Source organism: Aureobasidium namibiae (assembly GCF_000721765.1).
Source record: "Aureobasidium namibiae CBS 147.97 unplaced genomic scaffold scaffold_2, whole genome shotgun sequence".
Lineage (NCBI taxonomy): Eukaryota > Fungi > Ascomycota > Dothideomycetes > Dothideales > Saccotheciaceae > Aureobasidium > Aureobasidium namibiae.
This window is the reverse complement of record NW_013581207.1, coordinates 534396-557938: the sequence shown is the minus strand read 5'-3', so window position 1 is coordinate 557938 and position 23543 is coordinate 534396. Positions and strand designations below refer to the sequence as shown.

Genomic DNA, 23543 nt, shown 5'->3' with positions numbered 1-23543 from the left:
TTTGCCGCCGATCAGAAGAACTACTTATTAACATACCAAGCCATGCCCAGCACAGCTATACCACAAACCCAGGTCGAGAACGCCGTCATTGCTAGCTCCTAGAATCTATCCACAGAAAGACACCATATCGGACAAGAGTACACTAGAACGGTATAGCGTTGCTGATTGAACCACTGAGATCGGCCGGAGTTGCAAGCATTCTGTGGTATATGTATCAGCAAAGATGTTCGTGTTTAGCAAGTATTCTGGATTTCGTTACTTCTTTCCGGTTTCAGTCGCACAGCAGCCACAGAAGAGCGAGGCAGGCCAGCAGACGATCTAATACCTGGTTAGCGTTGGATACATCTTGACGCGCAACAAGTTGCTTACTGCGAGGACAATGGCGCTGGCGAAGCCAATGGTAGGGCCAACGACTTTGCAGTGGCAAGGGTTTTGATCTGATCACGGTCAGACATGGAAGTGATGGAAGATTGGCACATTCAACATACCGGTACCGCACTGGAAGCAGACGAAAGGAATAGGAAGGCAGTCCATTGTGGTTGAAGAAAGAGCTGGGTGAAAGAATTGGCGGTAGGAGATAGAAATTGGATGTGAGCGTCTGTGGAGGAAGAGACAATTGGCCGTTTAGCAATCAATGAACAAGGGCTTCGTGAATCGTGAACAATAAATCGATGCGTAAAGGCTATCAGGTAGGAGAGACAAGCTTCTTAAGGTTCTACTGTAGCAAGCAAAACGGGAAGACGGAACGGAAGCACACGTCATCGTAACGGGCATGGATCAACTGGCCACCATCCGCTTCCTCAACCGTGGGCCGGTTTGATGCAGATGCTTATTCGACAACAAGCATTTTCAAGGAATAGTGATAGAGTTGCGGGACGTAATTGTGCGATTCTCGATCATGACGAAAAGTGGCATTTCCAAAATAGTCTGTGGTTCGAAGCAGTATTTCGTTACTGAAAAGCCTAAGCTAAGATAAAACAAGGAATACATGAGGATGATGACTAGGCATCTGTCGCTCGGCTAGCTCTAGAAATGAGAAAAAGTAAACGGGACCCATGGCGCCTTTGATTCTTGCCCGGTGATATCAACCTAATCGTTGTCGCTTAGTCAAGTGTACACCATGCTCCCCGGCTTTTCAGGACGATGAGAAGGGGTTGACACTGTCGGAGAAAGGTCCTGCAGAGGACGAGACAGAAGGCTGAGCCGAGGCTGCGCGCTGTCTGGGATCATCGCGACGCATAATGCTCTCGACGGGACCGAGAAGGCGCTGGAAGCCATTCTTGCCCAACATGGCCACCTTGATGTCTGTCTCGGCGACTACGGATGCGGCACGAGGCTTGTCGTCCAGCAAGGCCAGCTCGCCGAAGTAATCGCCCTTGTTGTACGTCTTGAGCGATTGCTCGACTCCAGACTTGTAGACGGCAGCGGTACCCGATTCGAGCATGTAGAAGTGGTCACCGACGTCACCCTCGCGAATGATGGTACTTCCTGCAGGCATTTTCTGAGTCTCGAGAGCATCGGCAATCTTGCTGCGTTCGTACGGGGTGAGGGTGTTGAGAAGAGGCACGCTGTCGAGGAAAGACTCGTACATGCGGCGACGCTGGAATGCGCTGTCCATCAGAATGCGACGGAAGGTGATGCGGTCAAGTTGCCAGATGACACTGGGCTCGGTGCTGTTGACAGTCGCAGCACGGGGGGCGTTGTACATCAGCGCAAGTTCACCAAAAGAGGTACCGGGGCCGCACGTTGCGACCTTGTTGCCCATGCCATTCACACCGGGCTCGATCTTGCCAGTGCTCGAGACGTAAATGTCAAAGTTGCCAGTCTCGACGACGTAGAAGTAGTCACCGACGTCTCCTTGGGCAATGACCTTGATATCTTTTGAGGGAATCTTGCGTTCTTGCAGAGCGCCCAAGACCTGTTCGGTTTGATCGTCGTCTAGGTGAGAGAAGAGGAAGTTGCGCGACACAGCTGCGCGCAGACGGCCGAGCTGTTCCTGAGTTTTGGGGTGGGTAGGAGGCTTCCAGTCCGAGTCGTCGGTGCCCGAAGGGGCCAGGACTTCGGCAGAGACGGACACACGGCGGCCCATGTTGTAGTTGTTGGGGAAGTTTTGCGGTACGTCCAACTGTTGGTTGTTGCCGCCGGCGCCAGCCTTCTGATCACGAGCACCTGCATTCTGAGCGCCGCCGAAACCAAAGTTGAAGCCTCCAAAGGAGCCATCTTGGTGCTGGGCTGAAGGGTCAGGTTGAGAAGGGGCAAGGGGACTGCCGGTGGAGTTGGAGCTGGAGTTGTTGGCACCAAAGGGGTTTGCATTTGCAGCAAAAGGAGAAGCGTCACGGTTCATGGCGTTGTTGGGGAAGGAAGCGGCAGTGGGCGAGGCGAACGTGTCCATTTCATCCTCTTCTTCGAGACGCTGCATTCCAGGCTGCTGGACTTGGTGGAAAGGGTTGCTGCCGGGGAACTTGTTCTCGGCCATGGTCTTGTTGGAATGCTGTGCGCCCAGCAGGAACTCGTGTCGCTGAGACTCTAGGCGGCGGAGGAAGTGGTTTGCGCAGAACTGCAGGACGTCGGTGGGCTTGTTCTGCAGGACCTCGCGTTCGAGGGTCTCAATCTCGTGCTTGTAGTCGGCGGGAAGAGCCATTGTTTGGAAGTGGGTAGAGGTACTGTGAGCTTGGGTGGAGCTTGGGTCGTGACGTTTGTGCAGGAGCCCGCAGACGTGGAGCTACACGACCGTGGTAGGCTAGTCTGATTCGATGCGGCTGTCACCTCTGATCGACAGGTGATGAGATGGAGCTGATGCGGTGCTGCGATGCGATGCGATGCTCAGTAATCGGGTGCCCTGATGCCTAGTGACTTTGTTCAGGGTATTGAGGGGGAAACTGCGCGCGACGGCCAATGAGCTAATGAGGGGGAAAGCCGGAGCGCGTGACGACAGAAGCAATTTGGACGAGAGGACAATAATATCGGGCCAAACTTTCGAGCTTCACTTTCTGAATCGACGACAGACAAAACGTATGAAGAGAAGGAAGAGGAAGGAGCGAGAGCTGGCAGCATCGTGCTTTTGGGGCCAATTGGTCTCGTTCCCCTCGCTACTACTACTTGCAACTGCCACTATTCGTGACGCTATTTGCTACTCCAAGCTCCTTCGAGAAGCCCAAACGGCACTCCTCTAGATTGACAACGGTCACACAGCAGAAGTCCAACTCCCAATACTCGGGTCGAACAAGGCTACAAAGAGCACGACTGGTATAACTTGCGCTGGTTGGCATTATCAAAGACCCTCGAGGCATCACTAAATAATGAGGTATGACTGACTATAGCTACCTATGCCTTCCCTGTTTCGTGCATACGAATCGGACATGCCAAGACAATAAACAAGTATGGCCCACTGCGATCAGAATGGGCACATTGGATAGAAGGTCTGTAGTTCACAAGCTGTATGTCCGGCTCTACTAATCTATCTTTGACAGAAAGCTGCAATATTGTGTACAGAGATGAATGGAACAAGCTCCCGTCGGCGGTAGAATCGGTAAAGGCACGGAGCTCGATCCAAAGAGAAGTTGTTATACAGCAGGTAGGGCTTCTTATGCAACACCTGATCTTTTCATATCTGTCTTACCACGGCAGGAAGAGGTGTAGTAGAGTTTGGAGCGTCGCTTACACATGGATGGTATACACTGCGAGAGACTGTGCTTCTTCGATGTCCCATGGTTGCTGCCTTCGTGATTAGCCATGCGCATCTTTCCAAATACCTCTCGGCCGTACAAGCTAGAGAAAGCTGGGTTGCGCTCCCGAAGAATGATCGGCCGTCCCATACAGAATCCCACCAGGATTTGGGTTTTGGCGCGAACTGCCAATGACGTCTTTCTTGGAAACAAAACCGAGGTGTCACCCGTTCTGCCTAAACGACTGTGGTAGAACAAGTATAATATAATATAGCTGGGTCGCTTTCTGAGCAGAGTCACCATCCTCATCAAACACTCACAAGACGAAAGAGGCCGTCGAGATTCCTGCCACCGACCTAGACCGAACTGTCAACAGTCAGCCGTCAGCCAAGGATCGTCATCAGCCACAGAGAAAGCCACCGCACGAACGCGAAGGAGGCCTGTGCAAAGTGGTCGCTCTCTCCTGCAAGCTTGACAAGGCGCGCGCAACTCTTGTGTCACCAGCAGCGCATTATCTATCCTTCCCAACCCACGCCGTCAGCTCTTTTGCACCAGGCCGCTTCCATATAGGCCACTCAATCCTAGCAAGCGAAACAGCCGATTGCGAGCCGACATGGGTCAATACACATTTACCTGGTGAGTCCAACACCTCAAGAGATCGCGTCGCATCTAGTTATCTCGGCCTTCTGCGCGAACTTCTCAATCCTCGCGCGTGCTCAATACATGCGCACCATCCTTGGCTACAACAGCACAATCGCTGACATGGTGCCATAGGAACCACCCCGCTCAAGAAGTCTACGTGACGGGTGACTTCGACAACTGGTCAAAGTCAATCAAGCTGGACAAGAATGGCAACTCTTTCCACAAGACTGTGACTCTGCCCGGTGAAGAGAGCAGGATCCATTACAAGGTGAGCACTATTGCTTTTGGCATCAAGTGTACCCAGTTAACCGCTCTCCACTCTAGTTTGTTGTTGACGGAAACTGGACAACCGACTCTACTGCCAGGCAGGAGACCGATCATTCGGGCAACGTTAACAATGTCGTCGAAGCCAGAGAACTGAGCCCCGAGCCCGAGGAGCGTCCTTCCCACGCATTCATCTCTTCGGTGCACCCCCAATCCACCACCGCTGCCCTCGCTGGCCAGGTGCCGCTTGAAAAGGAAAGAAACATCCACTCCGAGCAGCATGCCAACAACGACACGAGCTTCCCCCAGGAGACTCCCGGCTTCGAGGACCTGCCAGGCCAATTTCCCGTTACACCTATGGCTGATCTCAACCAGTTCATGGTCAACCCCATTCCTGCTACTGACGGTCCTTCTAACCCCGTCAAGCTTGCCCCTGGTGAGCCCGTTCCTCACCCGAGCACTCTGACCTCCAACACCATCCGCTCTACTGTGCGCGATGACCCCGAGCTGAAGAAGCCATCAATCTCGTCTACCGATGGTGCCAACGAGCCCCGCGAGCGTGAGCTTAACGAGAACGATCTTCCTGGCGCTTACGCCCCGTCTACTGCTCAAGAAGAAGAGGAGGACACCAAAGCTTTCGGCATCAACCCTATCCCTGCCACCTCTGGTATCGGCAACCCTATCAAGCTCGCTCCTGGCGAGCCTGTTCCCCACCACAGCAAGATTACCTCCAACACCGTCCAGTCGACTGTCCGTGATGGCTCGCAGTACGGTGTTAGTGACACTGGTGCTCCCGTTCTTCCCCCGGTGCTTGATTCCCAAAGCGAGGCCGAGGCGAACGGTGCTTCCATGTTCAACCTGCCTTCGATCGGCGGTAACATGATCCCTGAGTCCAGTCTCCCTATGGGCGACGGCGGCGACGACCGCCTACCCAACTTTAACAACGCATTTACCTCTTCCGCTGCCCCTCAGAGCACTACCGCCCAGCTTGCTGGCCAGGTCCCTCTTGAGCCTCGTGGTGCCCGTGGTGTGCCTGGCGTCGTTTCCGAGAGCCAACAGTCGGCTCACGTAAGCGCTGAAGCTGCTTCTTCCTCGTCGGCCGTTCAGACCAAGCGTGAGGTCGAGGAGGAACTGAAAGAGAAGGTGCCCCAGGCAAACGCTACTGCCGAGTCTGGTCCCGTCACTGGCGTTCCCGAGGTCGTTTCCGAGAGCCAGCAGTCTGCTCATGTCGGCCCTGAGGCTGCTGCTAACCCTGAGGCTGTCCGCGAGAAGTCCGCCGTAGAGAGCGAGCTGAAGCAGACAGTTCCCGAGGTAAACGCAAACAACGCCTTTGTTGAGCGCAGCCCTGTCGCCGACGCTGCTTCAAGCGTGTCACAAACTGCCTCGAACGCTGCTTCGACCGCATCGCAAACCGCTTCCAACACTGCGCAGGCCGTCTCTGACTCTCACGTCCCTGAGGCTATCGCTGGTGGCCTCGCTGCCGCTGGTGCTACCGCTATCGGTGCTGCTCTACTTGCCAAGGACAAGCTCACCGAGACCTATCAGCATGCTACTGAGCCTACTCCTGCGTCCAAGGAAGTTCCTGATATCGTCACTGAAAGCCAAGAGCGTGCTCATGTCGAGCCCGAAGCCTCTGCTTCGCCTGATGTTGTACGTGAGAAGGCTGCCTTTGAGGATGAATTGAAGCACTCTATCCCCGAAGCTCCTGCCACCTCCGAGTCTGGCGTCCTAGGTGCTAGCGAAGGTGGTCTCACTGGCAAGATCGCTGCCGGCACTGCCGCACTCGGTGCTACTGCTGCCGGCCTTGCATACGCCGCTAGAGACAAGGCTACCGATGCCTACACTGGTTCGCCCTTGGCTAGCCTGACCAAGGAGCCCACGATTGACGGCTCTGTTCCCGAGGTCGTCACCGAGAGCCAAGAGCGTGCTCACGTTGAGCCAGAGGCCTCTGCTTCGCCCGAAGCCGTGCGCGAGAAGACTGCCATGGAGGGTGAGCTTCTCTCTGAGGTTTCCAAGGCGCCCGCAACTTCCGAGTCTGGCGTCTTCGGTAAGAGCGAGCAGGGTGTCGCTGAGAAGGCCACCGCTGGCGCAGCTGCCGCTTCTGCTGCCGTTTCTAGCCAGGTAAACAAGGCCTACGAGTCTGTTGGCCTGCCTTCCTCGACCACCACCAGAGACACAACCCAACTAGAGTCTGGTTCCGAGCAGGTCCCTGAAGTTGTACAAGAGAGTCAAGACAGAGCTCACGTCGAGCCTGAGGCTTCTGCCAACCCTGAAGCTGTTCACGAGAAGCACGATGTGGAGAGCGAGCTACTCTCCCGAGTCAACAAGGCACCTGCCACCTCAGAGTCTGGTGTTCTTGGTAACAGTGAACAAGGCATTACTGGCAAGCTTGCCGCAGGTCTCACCGCTGGTGTTGCAGCCATTGGCGCAACCGCCGCCGGTGCCGCTTATGCTACTCGCGACAAGGCTTCCGATCTGACTGGAAGAGATCTTAACACCACCCAAAAGTCAACTCAATTCGAGTCTAGCTCTGAGCAGGTTCCTGAGGTTGTCCACGAGAGTCAGGAGAGAGCTCATGTTGAACCTGAAGCTTCCGCTAACCCTGAGGCTGTTCACGAGAAGTCCGATGTCGAGAAGGAGTTGTTGGCTCACGTCAACAAGGCTCCCGCCACTTCTGAATCTGGCATTCTCGGTAGCAGTGAGCAGGGCATCACTGGCAAGGCCGCCGCCGGTCTTACTGCTGGAGCTGCCGCTATTGGCACAACTGCCGCAGGCGCTGCTTACGCCGCCCGTGACAAGGCCTCTGACCTCACAGGTAGAGACTTGAACACCACTCAGAAGTCAACTGGTCTGGACTCTACCTCCCAGATCCCTGGGGTCGTTCAAGAGAGTCAAGAGAGAGCTCACGTTGAGCCCGAAGCTGCAGCTAACGTTGAGGCTGTTCACGAGAAGCACGATGTTGAGCAGGAGCTCCTATCTCACGTACAAAAGGCACCCGCCACTTCTGAGTCTGGTGCTCTTGGTAACAGCGAGCAGGGCTTGTCTGGCAAAGCCACTGCTGGCATTGCCGCCGGCACTGCCGCACTCGGTGCTACTGCTGCTGGAGTCGCCTACACTGCCCGCGAGAAGACTACCGAGACCACAGGCAGAGACCCCGTCTCATTCCTCCCTCCTTCGGTCGCCAGCGCAATCAACAACATGAACCACGGCCTTCCTTCCGCCAACACTTCGCTTGCCTCGCCTAACCTTCACTCTTCCGTCCCTGAGGCTGTTGTTGAGTCTCAGCACCAGGCTCACGTCGCACCCGAGGCCTCTGCTGAGCCTGAGGCTGTCGCTGAGAAGAGCCAGGTTGAGAGAGAATTGCTTGATCGTGTGCCTCGCACTTACGAGGCTGGCAAGCCTGCACCCACCGAGTCTGCTGCATTGAGCGCAACTGCTCCCGTCAAGACTTCTGGCATTGAGTCTGACATGGAGGCCGCCGTTCTTGCTGCTGGTGGTTCCATTGCCACAGGTTCTACTGGTGCTACCGCCCTCGGTACCCAAACCTCCCGCTTTGACGACGAGGCACCACGCGATCTTACTGGTGGTCACAGTGCTATGCCTACTTCCGTGCAGCCTGCCACCACTCAAGCTGGAGCTTTCACAGATAACACCGGTCTTTCCGGCGCCACCACGAGCACGCTGCCCATCCGTGAGGCCGAGACTCCCGCTGTCGCTGCCAGCTCTGGCCTGAACGCCCCTGCCTCGAGCCAGGCTCAGATCCCCGCTCCCGTCACATCCGAGACACTCGCCGCACCTACTCTCCAAGCACCTGCTGAGAAGTCTCGCGACGTTTCCCCCATGACTCGCCCCGACTCTTCGCAGCAGTCAGCACCTCAGGTCACCACCGGTACCGAAACTCACAGCGTCCCTGCCACCAGCACGGGAAGTGCACCCACCACACCCCAGAGAAGTGCCACCAAGAGATCTAGTGGATTCTTCCGCGGCACACCCCAGAGCGACCGTACCAGCGTTGCCGGCTCTTCCAAGGCCGACGATGATGGCAGGGGCTCCAAGAAGAAGGGCTTCCTTGCCAAGCTCAAGGAGAAGTTCAGAGGTTAAATAGCCTCGTGGACGACCTAGAGAGTGCTCATCAAAGACTCTTATTCCATCGTGGGGGTGTAACAGGATGAGGATCTACTGAACGGAGTCGGGATGGACCCCGAAGGCGAGAGTTTGTAATTGTTGTAATCACGCGTCGTGTTGTTAATGTAGCTTATTCCCCTTTTCGTTTTTGTGGATTGGTCGTTTTCTTAGTTCTCTCTTTTCTTTACATAGTCAAGAAAGTTGTTAATCTGATTCTCTCATTGTTGCTCATCTCTTTACCTAGGGGCTCACAGTTTATTCTCCTGTATAATCGCCATCCGTCAGAACCTGATCGTATATGTTGGAATGCTTAGACACACACAAGATCATCCCCCTTCGTCTACGCGCTTTCCAGCACGAAACATCGTGTATGATTTTGCCGACTTGATTCGTACCACAAAACTCCCAGATTGCAAAGATGATGTTTCGGGGATTGTGACTCCCGAAAGTTTTGATGAAGTAACCTGATAGTGACTTGATTACGATACCCTTAAGGTCTTGATCGGTCTTCCTTGGATCTTGATGAGAGGGAGCAAGTTGCTCGAGAGTGGCCTCGTCATGTCCATTGTTTCATATTTTAGATTGGCAGGGTTGTCCTCTCGACATGATTTACTTGATCCTTTTTTCATTTCTGTTTCGAAACTTTTGAGCAGAGAAATGTATGATGAGTAGAAAGGGTGAGGGTTCGTGGGTTTCTATAAGAGTGATGGAGAGTTGAGATGAAATGTGAATGCGTTTCTTGGGTCCTACATAGTGGAGGTTTTGTTATACTTTACAGACGGAGCAGTTCTCCTGCTGCTTTTGTGTGTATTTGACGGGCAGTCTGCGTATGTCCGTGAGCGGTGCTTGATGTAGTGCCTTGTAGGGCTTGAAGGTAAGCTGGAATGAGAGGCGTGTAGATTCTCTCATCCAGTCCCATCGTGCGCGCGCGTGGCAGATCTGAGTGCAGATGAGCGGATGAGGAACAGCGGTTGTCCTCTACAATCGATCTGCTTTGCTCAATGAGCGATAGAGAATTGTAGAAGTTGCGATGACCGAATCATCACAAAAATTTCTCTTTTCTTTCAACCAGCTTTACGCAGCGAATTGTAATGCTCACCGAGACCAAAGCCGTGTCTGTAGTATGCCAACCACAACTGCTTGCCTGCCTCAACCTGACTCTTATCTGGATTGATCTCTTCGACTCTGCCATCACCCTGCAAGACGCTGATGGCGACATTGTATTTCTTTGCCAGAGCCATCAATTCGAGCTGGCCTCCCCACTCGCCAGTGTTCTTGATCTTGTAGATGTAGTAGTCCAATGGCTCTTCGAGGAAAGGAGTAAAGTCATTGGGGTGTGCTTGAATGTACTCGGCAGCTGCGTGTCTGACTAGTCTGTAGGGCTCTAGTGTAGCTGCCACATCTGGAGTCGAGTCTGGCGCTGGGCCCAAGGGGATTTCTAGTTGGTGGAGTTGGTCGGCGATGGCCGAGTAGAGGCAGTGACCATCGGCGCGTATTTCCTTCTCTGCGAGCTTGCGGGCGGAGAAGTGGGCGAGCATGGACTCGCGCTCGGCTGCTTTGAGGTTGGGCATGTCTTGGGCTTCGTCGTGGGCCGAGGCGATCAGGGCTTCTTGTTCGGCGGCGCGGCGGGCGAGGCGGGCTTTGGCGCGATTCTGTTTCTTTGGCGCTGGTGTTTCTTGTGTGGACTGAGGCGCTGGTGTGGGTGAGGCTATGGAGAGGCCTTCTGTGCGGTCGGCCAGTTCGTCTGCGTCTTTTGCTGTCTCTTCTCCTTGGTCTCTGTCTGTGTCGTCTGGTTGGTCGTCGTCGTCTTGACCAATGGTCGGTGCAGTCATTGCCTTGACTTCGTCCTGGTGGCGAGCCTTCATCTCTCGCTCCAGGTTGTCGCATTCATCGTTCACGCCCTTGCGCGTCTTCTTGGTTGCGCCCTTTTTCTTTTGGGTGATTTTTGATTGCAAGTCTTTGGCCTCCTTGCGGTGGCGCTGTTGTAGTTCTTCCATGACTCCAGCCAGTTGCACTCCAGAGGGCGACAGGTGTAGCAAGTCAGAGTGTTGCAGGAAGAAAGGCGAGCTTGTCATGGTCACCGAAGCTTTGAAGTCCGAGGGTCCACCAACGCCGCCATCCGAAGGCTTCCACCATTATATAAACATCAAGACAATGACGTCCGCTAGCTTTCTGTTCAACCGTTGAAGGCGTTTGAGACCATCTCTATCATCTGACTAACGAGAACATGACTGCGTGATCTGTACGTCTGCTATACCATCATCCTACGCCACCATGCCGCAACATCAAAGACGGAGCGGCCTCTCTGTCGCCTTGACTGCCGCCGTCTTGGCCTTGACCTCGATCTTCGCCGCCATCTATACATTTGGCCTGCCTGAACTCGACTACTGGCACTGGAGAGCTTCCTACGATCCTTTCAGAAACCGACCCTCGTCACAAAATGTCTTCACTCAAGCATCCTCTTCGCATGACTACCTCGTCGGCGTCGGCAAGGCTGACATCACCGGCCCCGTCGTTGAAGTCAACCTCATGGGCTATGCTGACCCTGCTCAACTCGGTTCTGGTGTGAGACAGCGTCTGTACTCCCGCGCTTTTATTCTCGGTGATACAGACAGTCCACGTGACCGTTTCGTCTATCTCGTTCTCGATACTCAGTCCGGAGATACTGCTGTTCGCAATGGCATTCTGGAAGGCCTCAAGCATCTTGGTCCCGAGTATCAAGTCTATGCAAGACAGAACGTTGCTGTCACTGGAACTCATTCTCACTCTGGTCCTGGCGCTTGGTTGAACTACCTGTTGCCGCAAATCACTAGCCGTGGTTTCAGTCATCAAAGCTATCAAGCAATTGTCGATGGTGCTCTCGAGTCTATCAAGCAAGCCCATCAGTCGCTTAGTCCTGGCCAACTCTCGTTCGATTCTATCGACATCGAAGATGCGAATATCAACCGCAGCCCCTATGCCTACCTTGCCAATCCCGAGCAAGAACGCAACAAGTACAAGCACAATGTCGACAAAACCTTGACTCTTCTCAAACTGCGTAGAAACAGTGACAAGAAGGACATTGGTGTCCTGACTTGGTTCCCCGTACACGGCACCTCCATGCTAGGAAACAACACCCTCATCACCGGCGACAACAAGGGCGTTGCCGCGTACCTATTCGAGAAACATGCAGCTCAACTAGACTCCACAGCCGATGGCTTCGTGGCCGGCTTCTCCCAAGCCAACGTCGGGGACACCTCTCCAAACGTCAACGGCGCTTACTGCGAATCCGGCGACGAAGAGGGCGAGCAATGCGACTTCAAAACCAGTCTCTGCGCTGGCAAGAACGGCCCTTGCCATGGACGCGGTCCCCATTGGGGTCTCGATGACGCAGGCACAGCATCGGCCTGGGAAATCGGACGCAGACAGTATCTCGGTGCTCGCTCGTTGTACGAGTCCATGACTACAATGTCGACTTCTACACCCATCCAAGGCAAGGTCGTCCGCTCCCTGCACACCTTTGTCGATATGTCAAATCAGACTGTCGTGCTGCGCAATGGCTCACTCGGCCATACTTGTCCAGCCGCAATGGGCTATTCTTTTGCTGCAGGCACAACCGACGGCCCTGGCGCCTTTGACTTCAAGCAAAACAATCCTGGCGACCCCAATGCCAGTCCCGTGTGGGCTGTTGTACGCAACAGTCTACATTCACCCGGTCCCGAGCAAAAAGCTTGTCAGTTCCCCAAACCTATCTTGTTGGATGTAGGTGAGACTGAAAAACCATATCTGTGGACTCCAAATGTTGTCGACATACAACTGCTGCGTATCGGTCAACTGTTGATCATTGTAGCGCCTGGAGAGGCTACTACAATGGCTGGACGCCGCTGGAAAGCTGCATTGCAGAAACATGCACGGAACGCTTGGGACGAGGCCTCCAATGCCCCAGAGCCTTTGGTAGTGCTCGGTGGTCCGGCAAATACATATGCGCATTACATTGCCACCGAGGAGGAGTATGGCGTTCAGCGCTATGAAGGCGCTTCAACTCTGTTCGGACAGCATACTCTGGCTGCCTACATGAATCTCACGCTCGAAAGACTCCCATATCTGTCTGGGCATTCGATATCGCAATCGCCGTTATTGCCGCCTCAACATCCCGCTCTACCTTTGCTGGAAAACGGCCCGGATCCACCCATCCACACGAACAGTTCGCTGTCTTTCATTTCTCCCGTCGTCTTTGATCGTCCTCCGCTGTTCAAATCTTTCGGCGACGTCACCACCGATGTGTCAGCCCGTTATGCCCTCTCCTCTTCACCGACGGTCAAAGCTGTCTTTGTAGCTGCCAATCCGAGGAACAACCTGAGGCTCGGAGACACCTTTGCGAGTGTTGAGAGGTATAGCGCTAGAGGGGAGTGGGAAAGAGTCAGGGGTGATGGAGATTGGAGTCTTGTGTTTGCGTGGGAGAGGACGAGTACCACCGTGGGCACCAGCCAAGTTACCATCTCTTGGGAACTGGGGTGGGAGGTTGGGGAGTGGGGGCGAATTGATGCGAAGAAATCCAGTGAGGTTGTTAAGGATGACAAGACCGAGTTGAGGAAGGTGCTCGAGAGGAGAGAAGCAGAAGAGAAATTGAAGGGAAGGTATCGCATCAAGTACTTTGGAGATGGCAAGGGCATCGGAGGTAGTATCACTGCTTTCGAGGGCGTGAGTGGGGAGTTTGAACTTGTTTGATTGTAGCTTTCGGATAGGCATGTACTTTGGCTTTTATACGATTTTCCGCTTTTTTTGTTTGTCAATCTTATCATGTGCTGCTTTGTGTTTTTTTTGGACTGCACCTTCACATCTGTCCCTTCGTCCTTCGTCCTTCTTTACAGTTGATCAATACGGGAAAAGAATTGAAAACACTCCAACACACACAAAAAAAAAACATGAGAAACCTCTCGAGTTCCTCTCTCTTCCCCCCCCCCCCCCATAAAAAGCCCATTCAAAATGCATCTTTTCTTCTTCCGCCCTTGACTCCTTTCATTTCTAGTCTCCCCAGTCGTCGTAATTACTCAAGCGGCGTTTCTGCCTCCCCCTGCCCACCACCCCTAGCAGGAAAGGAAACAGGCGAGCCTAACATGTACGTTGCATGATCTTCTCCATCATCTGCCTTCCCCCCACCATGTCCACTGCCGTCTGTATTTGCAGTCTTCTGGTTCTGGAGAGAAGACGACCGGTCCTCTCGTTTGATCTCCATGATCAAATCTTTCATCTCGTCGGCATTGAGATTGCTTGCACGTCGTCCGATTTTGAGGTTCTGGGGTGTTGGGGAGGGGTTCTCTGAGGGAGATGCCGATGGGTGGAGGTTGGGTGCGTGGAGGGAGCCGGGTAGTAGTTGATGACGAGATGCTTGGATTGTTGTTGATTGTGATGGAGAGACGGGAGCGGGAGCAGCAGTGGCGGTAAGAAGCATCAATGATGCCACGGCTGCGGAAAGATATGAAGTGTGCATATTCGATTTGGTGGCAGAGGTGTTGCAGTCGGGAACGTTGAGTTTTAAGAAGAGCGATGTAGTGGGTTGCTTAGTCTGTCGTGAGTTTGATCGTGGATCTGTGGCGTGCAAGTGAGAAATGTGAGCGGAGATGTGAGGCTGATGGAATGTGGATGAAGAGGCTCATATGTATGTCCAGGTTTGGGAGTACATGTAGCGATTCACATGGACTGCGATAGTTTTGCAGATGGGAAACATGTTTGGAGTATGAAACGTTCGTGTGAGTGTGGCTCAGCACATGTTACGGAAAACGCGAGGCTGTGTTGAGAAGGAAAAGTAGAAGGAAAAGTAGAATGAAAAGCCCCTGTGGTAGAAGCAATAAATCTATAGCTCCTGATGAAGGAGACGTATGTACAACAGGAAGTTTTCTATGATCGTTATGGAAGATTTGTGCAATGGGCGGCGGCGTTCGGTGGAGGGAGGATTGAATGCGGTGCAGCGGATCCATCTGCGACGAGTATCTTCGAGTTAAGAATTCTCGGCATTGCTTGTTCCTGTGGCCTCCTTTCTACCTTTGCTCATGTCAGATCTTGAGACGTTGGAAGGCGGCCGAGTCCCCGTGTTTTCTCGATGCACGCAATGCGTCAAGTGTGTTTCAGGACTTGGGCCTGACAGTCGCAAACACTCATGAAGCACGTACGAACCCAGAACGAAGGGCAAGCATAGTCTGTCGCTCCGAGACTTGATGCAATGTCTGCTTTGGTCGAGAGATGTATCATGAAAAGTTCTCGAGGGTCCATACTCGCACCTCACCATCGTCGCCGGTACTGATGATGATTTCCTCATCGTCACTGCGGCGGCCAGAATCACTCCTCTTTGCCCAGCTAACGTGGTTGATCTCAAAGACGTCGTGAGCATTCTCAACCTCGGCGATAGCAACCCATTCTGTCTTTGCGATTTCCTTGGGTCCGTCTGTTGTCTCTATCGTTGTGGAAGCATTGTCAGTTGCCCACTGCTCTTTATAGACTATAATCTTGCCATCGCTGCCTGTGCTGACTAGCAGACCTGTAGTTTTGCTCCAAGAGACTGAGTATACTGCACGTTCGTGTTGTTGAGGCAGAGCGGCTTCGGGGACCCATTCTTCCTCGATGGTGTTTGTTTTGATGATACTGGGCATTCTGGGGCCTGTTTGAGGGGCACCGTTGGGTCTGTCCTTGGGAATACGGCGCCAGATGCGGATGCTGAGGTCGTCGGAACAGCTGGCAAGGCGTGGACCGGCGGCTTCTCTGAGCTCGAGGAGTCGTTGCTGTTGCTCTGTGGTGGGCTTGAGATGTTGTTTTGTGGCGCCCTCGAACTCGACCCACCAGACTGTTCCGCTGTGGCCTGCTAGCACGGCACAGCAGCCCCAGTCGTCGATGTCTTCCCTCCAGAGTCTGATGTTGTCGTCGTAGCTGGACGAGGCGAGCAGTTCTTCTGACGGATGCCAGCACACGCACTTGACATCACCCTCGTGCTCTTGCAAGACAGCGACCGTCTCAAAATTGTCGTCTTCCAGCTCTTCCCAGATCCATACACTCTTATCGCGACTGCAGGTAGCGAGCAACGGCGACGTAGGACTGAAAGCCAAACTCTTGATCTCCGACTCGTGACCATCGAGGACGACAGCAAAGCGCCACTCGTCGTCCTCATCGCCACCTCCATCTTTTGTAAAGTCAACCTCGTTGTCTTCTGACTTGTTCACTTTGCCGCTGTTGCCCTCCCAGCGTCTCCAGATACCGGCGCTGGCATCGAAACTGCCAGTCGCGAGAACGCTCTCGCCTGTAGCAGAGGTTCCGCTGTCGGGCTTCCAGGCTACACTGCGAATGGAGCGTTTGTGGCCACCGGTGATGTTGCTGACGAGGTTGAAGGAGTTGAGCGAGTAGACGCGCACGCTGCGGTCACTGCATGCTGTTGCGACGATGGGGAGGTTCGGATGCGGCGACGAGAGCCATGTGCGTGTGTTGGATGCCGGTGTCAATGTCGCCAATGGGGCGATTGTGGCTTTCGTGCTCATGGTGCTTCTCTATCAATTGACGAATGATTCTAGAGGCAGCAGTTGCCTTAACAGAAGTCGAGAGATTGTGACTGCTGCCAATTATTCAAAGTACATCAGCGACCCTGCCCCGCTGTCGCAGAATCCGACCTCGGCCAATTTCTCTCACAATCTCGACTCGCTCCTTCCTCGACTTCTCCGAGAATCCGTTTCCCGCTATACACAACTATACATCATGGACAACGACGCCTCCATCTCCACCGACACTCCTAGTGGACCGACCTCAACACGCACACAGCTAAAATGGACAAACGACATGGAACAGACCTTCATCGCCACCATGAAAGCCGTGCGAGGTCCGCCCACCAAAACCGTCCCCTCTGGCTTCACCAAAGACGCCTATAAACGCGTCGCTGAAATAATCAAAGACAAATCCTCCCAACCTGAATTATGCGACCATGTGCGTATGAAGAACAAGTTGGGAGCTTTGAGAAACGATTGGAGAACATATACAAATCTCCTCAACCTGCAATGGCCAAAGCTACCCAATGGTCTACCTACCAATACGGATGAGGTGCTGGAAAACTATTACAGGGACCAAGATCCAAATGCTAGAAAGTTTCGAGCCGCTCCTTTGAGACACTTTGATGAGTTGACTGAGCTGTTTGAGTCTGAAAGGGAGGGAGAGCAGCGTCTGAATTCGCCAGCTGTAACTCCATCACTTGGAACATCTGCAAGTCTTCGCCAATCGCTGCCTCTGCCTCTGCCACACTCACCTTACCAATCCGCGGCATCGCAAGAACTTATCAGTTCCCGATTCCACACCCCTCATGCCCATCCCACTCCTCAGCGATCCTTGAAGCGACCAGCCGAATCATCCATCTCCAATCAAGCCAAACGCGTCCTCATGGGTGAGTCTGTACCTGCGCAACCACCAGCTGCAGATACACTCCGTGCCTATTACGGCAACACATCCCAGGTTTCTCCTGTGGCTGCTGCAACCTCTCTCTTCAAAGCTACCTTTTCATCACTGCCAACACGCCAAAGAGTCGCTGCTGTGAAACATTTTGCAGATCCAAATATCGCTGAGATCTTCTTGCATACTGATGATGAGGTGAGGGAAGGCTTGGTCAGGGAATGGATCATTGCAGCGGGAATTATGCCTGCAACACCTCTGAGACCCGATGCTTCTTGATCTTGACAGGCCTGGATTTTTGACTTCGATCCGGAACTTCTTCCTGGATTGGACATACTCGATGCCCAGACGGGTATTCTAAGGACTGCATACACTGTTGCACCACTCGCTATATCTCATCCCGCAATCTTCTAGGACTCTTGACTCAGAGGCCCTTTCCTCCTGGTCTTCCAAACCTCGAACATTGCTCAAGTTCTAGGCCTTGCTTGGGATCTCCCGACGACACGAAGCATACATGTTCCTTGTCCTGAACCCTCCGATCACAAACATAACAGTAGCGACAATCTCAGGCATAGATCCTGCAATAATGTTCATGTCCCATAAATGATCAACGCCATTATAGGCGAGCAAGGAGGACACCACTCCCCATACAAGCCTGAGTCCAATGAACGGCAAAGTCATCAGATTGGTACGTAGCAGCTGTCAACACAATTAGCATTGATGAAGCTCATGCGAGGTGCAAGTGAAAAAGGAAGAAACAACTTACAATTGTGCCATCCATCACCGTCTCACTGCGAGCCAAGAATGGCTGTCGCATGGATACAATGGTCCAAAGCAGCAAAACCACATACGCAGCCACCAAAACTCCCATTCCAGCTTTGATAAGCACCGACTCTGCAGTGGAAGACTCATCTTCCACCACCTTGACGATCCCTACAATCACCAATATCATCCCAGTGGTCACCACAGCATGCAAGCACCACACTCCCCTCCACTCTCTCTTCGCATTCAGATCAGCAATTCGTGCACGACGTGCTTCGTGTGATACGCCCAGCGCTGCCAGCAAAAGTGGTGAGATTGCTATACTGTTGACTATCGCAGCTGCGGTTCCTAGCGAAGCATTACGCTCGGCAGCGATGGAGAGGGCAGCGCCTGTGATGCGGATCGCGCAGAGTGCATACACGAAGTTCCAGGCGAGGAATCCCGGGCGACCATGGCGGCGCCAGATGTAGAAGGTTGGGACAATGAGGACGACATAAGCGATTATGGTGATGACGGACAGGGGGTGAGGTGAGGAGTCAGGGGAGTAGCTGGAGGAAGACATGGTGTGGTTGGGTTGACCGGAATGTGCGTTCTCGAGGACTGGCTCGAGCAAAGACTTTATATTGGAGGGTGGTGATGACATCCTGAAGATATCGGGTGGCAGAAGGTTTCCAGGGGCAGTGGTTCGAGCTGACATTGCTGACATTGTGACAGTATAATGTCGTGGAGATGTAGATTCACACCCGCAATCGTCAGAGCAAGATTTGAGGAACCCACATATCTGATATCTATGGTTGTTTGGGATACTGGATGGAGATCATTCGACATAGTATGGTTGGTCAGGTCATCGGGACGGTGGAGATCAGAAAACCGGTATGGGGTCTTGACACTGCACTAGGCTCAACGCAAGCTTGTTTCGCATACCTTTTGTAGAGTGAGTGATATGCCAATGGTCGCTTGGCAAGAGCAGATTGCAGAATTGATGGCCGCGCACTGTCGTTGAACAACTCAGTGTGACGATGGACAAAAAGGTAAGAGTGTGGAAGATGCTTGTGTTGAGAATGACGCGCTTGTTGCCAACAGCTGCTACATTTATTCTCCCAAGCAAACAAAACAAACATTATAACCAACACCTTCTCTGGAACGATCTATCCTCCTACAGTCGGAGTCACGAAGGGCATCCGAGACTGTCAGCCCCATACTCCATCCAGCGGCGATCACCAATTACCAAACGCCCCAAACTTCCACCTAGATCACCCAAAATGCACCACCAAACATCCACAACACCCATCCTTACCTCCTCTTCACCCAACCCTTAACCTTCGTCTTCCTGTTGAGCCCACGTATCAAAGCAACCAGTCTATCCAGATCCGCCTTACTTCCAGGAATATTGTGTCCGCCATCAAACTCAACCACATCCGATGAAGTGGCATGATAGATCTTGGTATGCAACATCCTCGCATGCTCCAGAAACGGATCCTGCAATCCGTGCAAATGCACACAAGGTAATTGCAGTTTCTTGCCCATAAACGCCGTCACCACCCCATCGCTGCAGGATCCTGAAAGCAAAACGCCAAAGCGCAAACCAGCCCAAGGCACATCTGCGATATCGACGTTGGTAGATGCCCATTCCACACTGTGATATTGGGCTTGACCAAGCAACATTGATGCTACAATAGTGCCTTGGGAGAATCCCATCACGGCTGTGATACTCGAGGGCTCGACATTCAATTCTCTCAACGACTTTTTGATTTGCTCATTGCAATTCACAAACTCCTCGGCCACGGATTCCAACGAGTCGTTTGCGTGGGGAGAAAACCAACTGTAGAAAGGCCCAGAGTCCACATATGCGGGCACAACTCCAGGGCCTGGTAAAGAAGGATAGGGGGCGTCTATGAAGATGAATTTGAATTGTGACTTCAAGGCAGCTCGGAGATTTCGCGTTTGTGCCGAGAAGATGTCGCCGGAGGTGCCGGTCCCGTGAAGACAGAGGATCGTAGGGAGGATGGAGGATGAGCGTGACATTGTGTAGAGGGCAGTGCTGTTTACCGCGAATGTGCTGATGCTGGTTGCTGAGTGGTGTGCTGGGTGACTTGATGAGTACACCTGACGCTTTATAGTTCTCGTTCTGAGTACGCCTGACCGTGGTTCTCTTCTTCGACCTGTGTCATGGTAGATGACCTTCAAATTGAATGTTCGTCAGATGTGACACTGTGTCATCTTGCCCGACCAAGTAGAAGTCATGAGAATGATTGCGGCAATACTATAGTCTCTGAGCTGACCTCGAACGACCAATGTCAGATTCGACTGACAACCACAAAGTCTCTATCCAACTTGTCAGATGATTGAGAGATCACTCAAGACCAGAGGGTCAGCACCAAAAGTCTTTGACTGCATCAACACCCTTTCCATTCTCCAGTCCCATCAACTCAAGAGCATCGCCTTCCTCCTCTACCATCCCAGCACTTCCTCCAACCCTCTCCTTCCTTCCCTTCTCTCCTCTGATTCATCCACCACACCCACATCCCCAAACACCACAACCATGTTCCCCACCGACCACGACTACAAAGAAGTAGTCCCAGCGATCCTCGACCTCACCGACTCGATCATAAAACTCCTACACGCCACTTCCAACCGCTCCACCCACACCAATCACACAATCTCCTCTTTGCGCACTTTGCTGCTGCGCGAGCGCAAAACCGTTCAACGGCAAAATTGTATCATCGCAGACCTGCGAGCCAAACTCTCGGGTGTGGAAGCACAGCTTTGTGCTGTGCAGCAGAGTTTGACACAAAGTAGTGTCGAGCAGAAAGTCAAGGTGGAAGAAAAAGAGGAAGAGGAGAAGGAGGAGTTAGGGCAGATGGATGAGCGGCGTCCGAGAGAAGAGGTAGGTTTGTTGCGTATCAGATGTCTATGACGAAAGACTGATACTTTAAAAACAGGAATTATCTGCTCAAGCAGCAGCGTCGACATTGTATGATTTGCAGAATATCTATTCGAGGATGGCGGAGAGATATGCTCCTGATCTTTCGAGGAAAGAGGCTGAGGAGGATAGTGATTGGACTGAGAATTCTTAGGTGGTGATGTTTATAGCAGAAGACACAGCGTTATTGTTGGAAGTATCTGTTTGGCTTTCCTCGGGGATCATCATGGGGAGAACTACATTCATCGATGTTGTCTCCCAACTTGGTTGCGTGTTCTCCAATAAATCTCACTGACGTGACAATGACCGACTCTGGTCATGGAGCTTGCACGCGAGGAAGCTGACAAACAGCCATACCTTTATGTCAAAGTCAGATGTTGAAGACACCACATCATACCAGCAACATTGACATTATGTCATCAACATCAACATCACCATCGCAAAAACCTATCACTCACACCAGCCCAAGCAAAAAGAACCAAGCTACCTTTGGGGAAAAACCTCAAAGTCATAATCGCGACCAACCAAGGCCGAGAGTCGAACTCGCGGCCCCTGGATTCTATTTACGCTAGAGCTTTTGTTTTGGTAATTTTTCCATCGAGTGGGTGCGCAGCCGTGTGGGCCACAGCACCGGATCTCTGTTTTGGGCATGGGTTTTTCTGGGATATGAAGTCAAGTGAGAAAGTGAAAGTGAATTGGAGGAAGCCACTCGAGAAATCGTCAGAGAAAGTGCCCACCAGTAGTCCAACGAGACCGATGACGAACAAGCTATTTATCATTATCATTCAGTATCTCTACCACCTTTTCGTATGCGACGTGACGACCAGGGCGCTCTTGGAATGGTACAGCAATCTGCTTGGCCTTTGCCAACATACCAGCCGAGTCATCCCCATCCACGACTTGGACAAGGGCATTACCAAGTTCTGCGCTCCCAGCATATGGAGCAGCGCCTCGGTTGCCCCAAACGCCAATCCCCAGATATTCGACACGAATCGCAAAGTCGTATGTGTCTATCCAGACGGGAAGAACGACCTGAGGGACTCCAGCACTATCCGCCGTCAGTTCTGATTGATTGTCAGGAAACGTGAACCTTACAAGATGGCCTCGTGATATGAATTAGAGCCTCCATGATGGACCATACAGACGATATTGCCCGTCATGAGAATCGCAATGGGTTGTGCGGGTAGCCACGGTTCAATCCAAACTCGCTTTTGCGCGATCTCGCTGGCAATCACATGGAGGGCATCGCCAAGATCGTCTTTCGTCTTCAGCTTCCAGAGGACTTGGATGTCGGGACGACGGTCGAGCAAAGTCTTGATTCCGGCGGCGAACTCTGCGGCTAGATGTCGATCGGCCACGATGTGGGAGCCAAGATTGATTAGAACAGTCGGACCTTGCTGTAGCCAGGTGTTGAGGTCCGGATCAGTCTTGGCAAGAGGTTCAAAGGGCCGAACAATTGGACCGCAGGGGGTAACATGCGGAGGTACGAAGAAGTCATAGTCGATGGCTGGCGTCGAGGGTAGTAGGATATGAGCATCTCCGAATCCTTCAAACATCGAGGGTATCTTTTCTGGCAGGCCACATACTTGACGATATCGTGACAGCTGGAGAAGTCTCTCATTTTGACGGCGAGAGCAAAGGAAGCGATATACGAGGTATATGTTTGCTGGCATGTATGACCATGGAAGGGGATAGGGGAAGCCGGAGGCCATACTTGATTCTGATTGTCAGCAACATCAACATCAGACGGAAATCGGACTCACGCAGGGAACTTCCACAAAGCTCCGCCACTGGGTTGACGATCCAATACAAGCTCTTTCAAAGTGTTTGGACTGAGGATCATATGCCTTTGGCCGATGGAGTTACAAGCATCAACAGCTTGACTGAACAAGGGATCGATGATGACCAGTTCAGGCTTTGTCTCATCGATGATATCGGTCGTACTGCTATATCCGATCATGTACTCGGTCCCGTTCCAGGGTGCGAAAGTTGCTGGCAGTACATTGTCGTAGGCAAAGAGAGCCCCGGCCATACCTGGTGCATGGAGATCAAGGAACTCGGTACCAGGTGGTGCGGCCTCTTTCATCGACTTGCCAGCCAAGAGATGAAATCTGGCGGTAGTAGAAGCACCATTACTAAGACGAGCAGCCGTGGCATTGAGTTCTTCGACCTCTTTTTGGAGAGCGGGAAAGGAAGCGATGTGCACTTTGTACTCAGGTCTCAACAAAAACTCATGAGCGGTAGCGAGGATGACACTGGCTTGACCCAGCTCGCTGTTGGTCACGAAGAGAATAGAGCGTCGCTTTTCCATTTTGATGTTGGCTGGTTTTGATACCGAGGGGTTGTGTTTCGCTCATGATGGGGGATGTCCATGGCTAGAAGTATGTAGAGCATCGACCCGCTATAGCCTCCTATGAGATTGTCACATCTTGTAACCATTCTCCAATTACCTATGGAGATTGTGGTTGGAAGTGACAACGACGAAGGATGGAGGAAGATGACGAGGGACCAAAGGTCAGACAGCAGGTCCGTGCTTGGTGAGCTTCGACGCAGTCGCGTTGTCATCAGTCACCAACCCTCAGTCCTCTTCGATCATCCTTGTTTGGTCATCATTGGCAATTTTTGTCACAAAGATGACTTGGATCTCGCGCCATAGTCGTCCAAGACTCCAGAGTCATCCTTCTTAGCAATGCTGCTTGTATATAGGTTATGTATGCACCGAATACCACGCTCCTTCGAGATTCGCTTTTGCGACAACGTCCAAA

At 52.7% G+C, this 23543-nt stretch overlaps 11 protein-coding genes across 11 annotated transcripts; 4 read left to right on the top strand and 7 right to left on the bottom strand.

Moving 5' to 3' along the window:
• Nucleotides 1-142: 142 nt before the first annotated feature.
• On the bottom strand, nucleotides 143-534 carry M436DRAFT_78315 (uncharacterized protein; the record flags this gene model as incomplete). The annotated part of the gene is made up of 4 exons (XM_013575861.1): nucleotides 143-200; nucleotides 260-318; nucleotides 370-437; nucleotides 489-534. 4 exons carry the CDS (start codon nucleotides 532-534, stop codon nucleotides 143-145), a joined length of 231 nt encoding a protein of 76 aa, XP_013431315.1.
• Nucleotides 535-1135: 601 nt separating this feature from the next.
• Nucleotides 1136-2641, bottom strand: M436DRAFT_37772 (camp-dependent protein kinase A regulatory subunit; the record flags this gene model as incomplete). Its single annotated transcript, XM_013575243.1, has 2 exons — nucleotides 1136-2205; nucleotides 2266-2641. 2 exons carry the CDS (start codon nucleotides 2639-2641, stop codon nucleotides 1136-1138), a joined length of 1446 nt encoding a protein of 481 aa, XP_013430697.1.
• Nucleotides 2642-4278: 1637 nt separating this feature from the next.
• Nucleotides 4279-8672, top strand: M436DRAFT_78313 (uncharacterized protein; the record flags this gene model as incomplete). The annotated part of the gene is made up of 3 exons (XM_013575860.1): nucleotides 4279-4301; nucleotides 4440-4575; nucleotides 4632-8672. The coding sequence occupies 3 exons, from the start codon at nucleotides 4279-4281 to the stop codon at nucleotides 8670-8672; spliced, it is 4200 nt and encodes a 1399-aa protein (XP_013431314.1).
• Nucleotides 8673-9760: 1088 nt separating this feature from the next.
• Nucleotides 9761-10693, bottom strand: M436DRAFT_60388 (cysteine proteinase; the record flags this gene model as incomplete). Its single annotated transcript, XM_013575550.1, has 1 exon — nucleotides 9761-10693. One exon carries the CDS (start codon nucleotides 10691-10693, stop codon nucleotides 9761-9763), a length of 933 nt encoding a protein of 310 aa, XP_013431004.1.
• A 157-nt stretch (nucleotides 10694-10850) lies between these two features.
• On the top strand, nucleotides 10851-13403 carry M436DRAFT_69534 (neutral/alkaline nonlysosomal ceramidase-like protein; the record flags this gene model as incomplete). The annotated part of the gene is made up of 4 exons (XM_013575698.1): nucleotides 10851-10878; nucleotides 11152-12408; nucleotides 12442-13196; nucleotides 13308-13403. 4 exons carry the CDS (start codon nucleotides 10851-10853, stop codon nucleotides 13401-13403), a joined length of 2136 nt encoding a protein of 711 aa, XP_013431152.1.
• Nucleotides 13404-14920: 1517 nt separating this feature from the next.
• M436DRAFT_69533 (WD40 repeat-like protein) lies at nucleotides 14921-16198 on the bottom strand (the record flags this gene model as incomplete). The annotated part of the gene is made up of 1 exon (XM_013575697.1): nucleotides 14921-16198. One exon carries the CDS (start codon nucleotides 16196-16198, stop codon nucleotides 14921-14923), a length of 1278 nt encoding a protein of 425 aa, XP_013431151.1.
• Nucleotides 16199-16412: 214 nt separating this feature from the next.
• Nucleotides 16413-17266, top strand: M436DRAFT_60385 (uncharacterized protein; the record flags this gene model as incomplete). Its single annotated transcript, XM_013575549.1, has 2 exons — nucleotides 16413-17088; nucleotides 17157-17266. The coding sequence occupies 2 exons, from the start codon at nucleotides 16413-16415 to the stop codon at nucleotides 17264-17266; spliced, it is 786 nt and encodes a 261-aa protein (XP_013431003.1).
• A 334-nt stretch (nucleotides 17267-17600) lies between these two features.
• On the bottom strand, nucleotides 17601-18417 carry M436DRAFT_30682 (uncharacterized protein; the record flags this gene model as incomplete). The annotated part of the gene is made up of 2 exons (XM_013575127.1): nucleotides 17601-17792; nucleotides 17860-18417. Coding segments are annotated over 2 exons (750 nt in total), but the record flags the coding sequence as incomplete, so codon positions are not given.
• A 731-nt stretch (nucleotides 18418-19148) lies between these two features.
• On the bottom strand, nucleotides 19149-19880 carry M436DRAFT_78307 (uncharacterized protein; the record flags this gene model as incomplete). The annotated part of the gene is made up of 1 exon (XM_013575859.1): nucleotides 19149-19880. The coding sequence occupies one exon, from the start codon at nucleotides 19878-19880 to the stop codon at nucleotides 19149-19151; it is 732 nt and encodes a 243-aa protein (XP_013431313.1).
• Nucleotides 19881-20397: 517 nt separating this feature from the next.
• Nucleotides 20398-20932, top strand: M436DRAFT_78306 (uncharacterized protein; the record flags this gene model as incomplete). The annotated part of the gene is made up of 2 exons (XM_013575858.1): nucleotides 20398-20742; nucleotides 20798-20932. 2 exons carry the CDS (start codon nucleotides 20398-20400, stop codon nucleotides 20930-20932), a joined length of 480 nt encoding a protein of 159 aa, XP_013431312.1.
• Nucleotides 20933-21546: 614 nt separating this feature from the next.
• Nucleotides 21547-23089, bottom strand: M436DRAFT_38192 (UDP-glucoronosyl and UDP-glucosyl transferase family protein; the record flags this gene model as incomplete). The annotated part of the gene is made up of 3 exons (XM_013575314.1): nucleotides 21547-21826; nucleotides 21874-22491; nucleotides 22542-23089. The coding sequence occupies 3 exons, from the start codon at nucleotides 23087-23089 to the stop codon at nucleotides 21547-21549; spliced, it is 1446 nt and encodes a 481-aa protein (XP_013430768.1).
• Between the last annotated feature and the right edge of the window lie 454 nt (nucleotides 23090-23543).